The 4,329-nt window shown below is 51.4% G+C and overlaps 1 protein-coding gene across 4 annotated transcripts in view; it reads left to right on the forward strand.

Moving 5' to 3' along the window:
• Positions 1-2,541: 2,541 nt before the first annotated feature.
• The window catches only part of Pprc1 (peroxisome proliferator-activated receptor gamma, coactivator-related 1), a 17,572-nt gene continuing 15,784 nt past the window's right edge, over positions 2,542-4,329 (forward strand). For all 4 annotated transcript variants that reach the window (XM_023715510.1, XM_023715513.1, XM_023715511.1 and 1 more), the window contains exon 1: positions 2,542-2,702. In XM_023715510.1, the coding sequence (XP_023571278.1) occupies positions 2,550-2,702 (153 nt within the window). In that variant the 5' untranslated portion in view covers positions 2,542-2,549. The remainder of the gene's footprint in view (positions 2,703-4,329) is intronic.

The raw sequence follows: 4,329 nt of genomic DNA on the forward strand, positions 1-4,329 counted from the left end.
GACCTATGCAACAAGAGTTGTAGCTTTTGGGTCTGATAAGGTCAGTGAGAACCCCTCAGCATTTATCCTGAGATCGCGTACCTCAGATTGTAGATCCTTTGTCAGTGTCAGCCATGTGGATGAGTCACGGCCATTGCTTGGCCAATGTGCTCTCTGTGAAAGCCAGAGAGAATGTTTTCTCTCCATGTGACTCTCCTTAGACACACTCTACATCATCGATCACTTTCCTCTTTGGTCCCATAATCTCCTTGATCAGAAAATTTGGGACACTACACGAGTTACTACAAGAGTTACATGATGTTACAGTACAAGTTCTCATATGTCCTGAGTCTTAATTGACCTTGGAAGGCTAGGGCCAAAATGTTGGCTTTCCTTGCGGCCCTCCTTTTTCTGTAATTTTGGTCTGCAAACTTAGGCTGTTAACCCTCCAGAAGGGAAGCTTATTGTTATTACCATACAACCTAGGCTGTTAAGCTTAACCTCACTGTCTGAATATCAAACATCTTAGTCATAACATGGAACAGGTATTTTTCATCAAGTATTGATATGTTGAACTTTAAGTCCCTACAGAATATGATGAAAAAACATTTAAAAATTAGAGTATATTTTAAAAATAGGCATAAGAATTATATAATTCTTATGTTTACACATAAGCCCAGAAATCTAACCATATGCAGGAAACAGTTTAAATACCTTTTTTTTTTTTTTTTGGTATCAGGAATCTATAATCTTTTTGTGTGTGTATGTGGCTGGCTCAGCCTGGGTGGGGCTGGCACAGCATGTGGTGCTTGGGGAATCCCTGAGCTAAAAGCTTTGGTCCCTGCACTTTGCCTAAGCTTGCCTAAGCAAGCACTTTAGACCCCTGAGCTATCTTGCCAGCCTTGGTATCAGGAATCTAAATCACGACCTCATGCTTGCCAGGCAAGCATTGTGTTGCTGACCTATATCCCCAGCCCTGAATATCTAAATAATAATATATTCACATAATGGAACTTGTGTCTACTAAGAATTGAGGAAATCTTTGGACCAACATGAAAAAAATCAAGTCAGAGAACCATGTAAACAGAATGAACCTGCCCCATCTCCCAACTGGCCAGTTCCGGGCACCTGGTGCCAGACTAGTGCTCTACCACTGATCTATAAGCCCTGACATTCTAGAGTTGTAGCTTTTTGGTCTGAGAAGGTCAGTGAAATGCCCTCAGGATTTGCTGTTTCTGTTTTTTTTTTTTTGCAGAACGGGGGATTGAACTCAGGCCCTTGCCCTTGCCAGGGAAGTGCTTATTCCACTGAGCCATCTCCCCAGCTCCTGAGCCATCTCCCCAGCCCCTTTTTTTTTGAGACAGGATCTCACTATGCAGTCCAGGCTGGCCTTGAGCTCACTCTGTATCCCAGGCTGGCTTTGAACTCAAAACGAGTTTCCTGCCTCAGCCTCCGAGTCTGGGGTTTCCGATTTTTTTAGTTGTTTTGTATTTTGCTTTTGGAGACAGGGTCTATCACATAGCCCAGGCTGGCCTTGAACTCAAGGCTATTGTCTAGAATGCTGGGCTTACAGGCCTGCACCACCATGCCGGGTGGTTATTTATTTTAGTTTGTTTTTGCTTTTGAGACAGGGTCTCCCTAAATCACTAAATTGCCCAGGCTTCCCAGCCTCAGTATGGGGGTCCTCTCTCCCCTGTACAGGAGATTGAACTCAGGGATTTCGCACTGAGCTACATCCCCAACCTACTTCGTATTTTCAGACAGGGTACTTCTAACTTGCCCACGCTGAGCTACAATTTCCACCCTTCTACCCCAGCCCCTCATAGTGCTAGAGCTAACAAGTGCGAGCAAACCCATTTTACGATAGCTGTATGACAATCAGAAGATCTGGGGCAGAAACTAAACTTGGTAATACAATGCAGATTTCTATTTAACAGCAGAGGAAGAGCAGAGATTTCGCTATTTTAGGAATAAATTTGAAGCTGGGCAAAGTGGCACATTCATGTAGTTCTAGTATTTGGAAAGGCTGAAGCAGGAAGATCCCCAAGTCCAAGTCCTGCCTAGACAATTTAGCGAGACCTTGTCTCTGAAAAAGGGGATACAGGTGTACAGAGTCCCTGGGTTAGTTTGCGAGGGGCAGCGTTCAACAGCAGCGCGGTCAGGGTCGGCGAGAATCCGCCCGAGCGCAGGTGTTCACCAGGGGACGGCATTTCCACGGAGGCCCTTTTGGATCGGGTGAAGGGAATGCCGGCAAAGGGCGCTCCAAAGGCAGGACATATTAACCACAATAACAATACACATACATGAACTCTCTTCTCATTACTGCGCATTTGCGGCCTCGGTCTTCTACCGCGCTCAGTCCAGCCGGAGCGACACCAGCTCAGTGAACACCGACCAACTACAACTCCCAGAAATGCTCGTCCAAAGCCTGTTGAGCCTTGGGTCTCGCCGCACGGCCTTCTGGGATTCGTACTTTCGCGGTGGCCTTCGGGAGTTGTAGTTCTTTTCCCGCACTCTGCCGGTCGAGGCGGCGCCGGCGGACAGAGCAGCTTGGGTGTTCAGGGGCCAAGATGGCGGCACGCCGGGGACGCAGAGACAGAGTCGCGCCACCTGCAAGTGGCGGCTCCGGGCCTGATCCCGGTGGTGGAGTCCGCGGCAGCGGCTGGGGAAGTTGGAGCCAAGCGCCGCATGGGACCGTGGGCGCCTTTAGCGGCGGTGAACAGGTGAGAGCCTGGCCGGCGGCCCGCGTCTGGCAGCAGAGCGGCGTGCGCCGGGCGGTGACACGTGGACGCCGCGGGAAAGGGAGGAAGCGCCCGGGAGTTGGTGCCGGCTGGCAGCAGGAGTCAGGGCTGGCGGAGCAGACAGAGCTGCGTATTCGGGTCGGGCGGCGGAGGCAGGGTGCGTGCGGGGATTTTCTGGGAACACTGAGGGGCAGAGCTGGGGCGGAAACGGGGCCTGCAACTGGCGGAGGCGCTGAGAGGCTCGGAGCAGGGGTCGAAGGCTGGGACCTCGCTTCAAGGATGCCGAGGAGAACTCCGCCAGCCGGCGCCGCAGTCCTCGCTTCGGAGCACGTGGGTGTGGGGGGGCGATCTTCCCGGGAGAACTTGTCCGGCTCCCCTCCCCCTCCAGGCGGCCGGGCGCCCACGTGGGTTGGGCTGGGGGGCAGGGCCGCGGATCCACGTGGGGGCGGGGAGGGGATGTCCACGTGGCTGCCGTCCCGGGCTGTCGGGCTTCGGGTGTCCGCGCCGGGGCCGCACTGCCGAGAACTGGGTGTGTCCCAGCGGTCCCGCCACACGCTCCAGGGCTGGGAACAGCTGGCCTTGCAGGAAGGTTAGGGCTGCTAGAGTCAACTTTGCCCCTAGCCTTGGAGTTTCTCCCTTTGCGTGGGTCTGCAGCACTTTTGGACATTGGATGGTGGACTTCCCAGATGTTCCGGCATCTCTTCTCTGCAGATGGCAGAGGGGTGAGGCTAAGAGACTATGGAGGAGTGAGCTTGTGGCAGCTTCTGTCCGACCGGCTCGGGGTGGGTCGTGAGTCACTGGTACAGGCGTTTTGATTGCCTGAAGTCTTGCCTCATTCGTGATTCAGGGGGCATGGGGAGTGCCAGCATATACCTGGGACTGTTTAAGTGAGGGAGAGAACCCTTTCCCACACACATCTTTCTCTAGCATTTCCAGTAAGCTGGCAGAAGGGTGGGCTATACTTAAGGTTTTCTGAAATTTTTGCTGGGGATGGCAAAGATTGGAGGCCGTTTAAGAATCATTCAGTACTTGAACATTTATTGGATCAGAGAAAATTCTGGTCGGATTTGGTTTTTCCTTGGTCTTCTTTGTGGTTAAAAAGTTATTGTTTCCATCTTTGGTGGAGGGCTTCAGAAAAGTTCCCATCCAGGGTGGCAGTGGGCAGGAATTAGTTTGAATTGTTATGTCTCTTTTGCTATTACGCTGAGTCCTTGACAGCGTTTTCTTTTTTTATTCCCTAAGTAGGAGTTGGGCTGCAGACTGCGTAGTAGTATCAGGTCCAGCAGACCATTCTAGGCCTCTGTCCCGGCGAGAATTACTTCTGGGGCATGGATTTGGAACCAAGTCACATTTTCTTCATCCTGTCAGAGGCTGCATCTTTTTTTTTTTTTTTTAATTATTTATTACATTTATTTATTGTGTGTGTGTGGCCAGCTCAGCCCACCAGGGGGCGGGGCTGGCTGGCATGTGGTGCTGGGGGATCGAACCGCGGTCCCTGTGCTTTGCCAAGTTTGTTCCAAGTAGGTACTTTAGACCACTGAGCCATCTCTCCAGCCCTTTGCTGGCTCTTTAGTACTTCATGAGAAACCAGATTCCTCACAAGCGACCT

This window comes from Octodon degus, unplaced genomic scaffold (assembly GCF_000260255.1).
Source record: "Octodon degus isolate 3935 unplaced genomic scaffold, OctDeg1.0 scaffold00042, whole genome shotgun sequence".
Lineage (NCBI taxonomy): Eukaryota > Metazoa > Chordata > Mammalia > Rodentia > Octodontidae > Octodon > Octodon degus.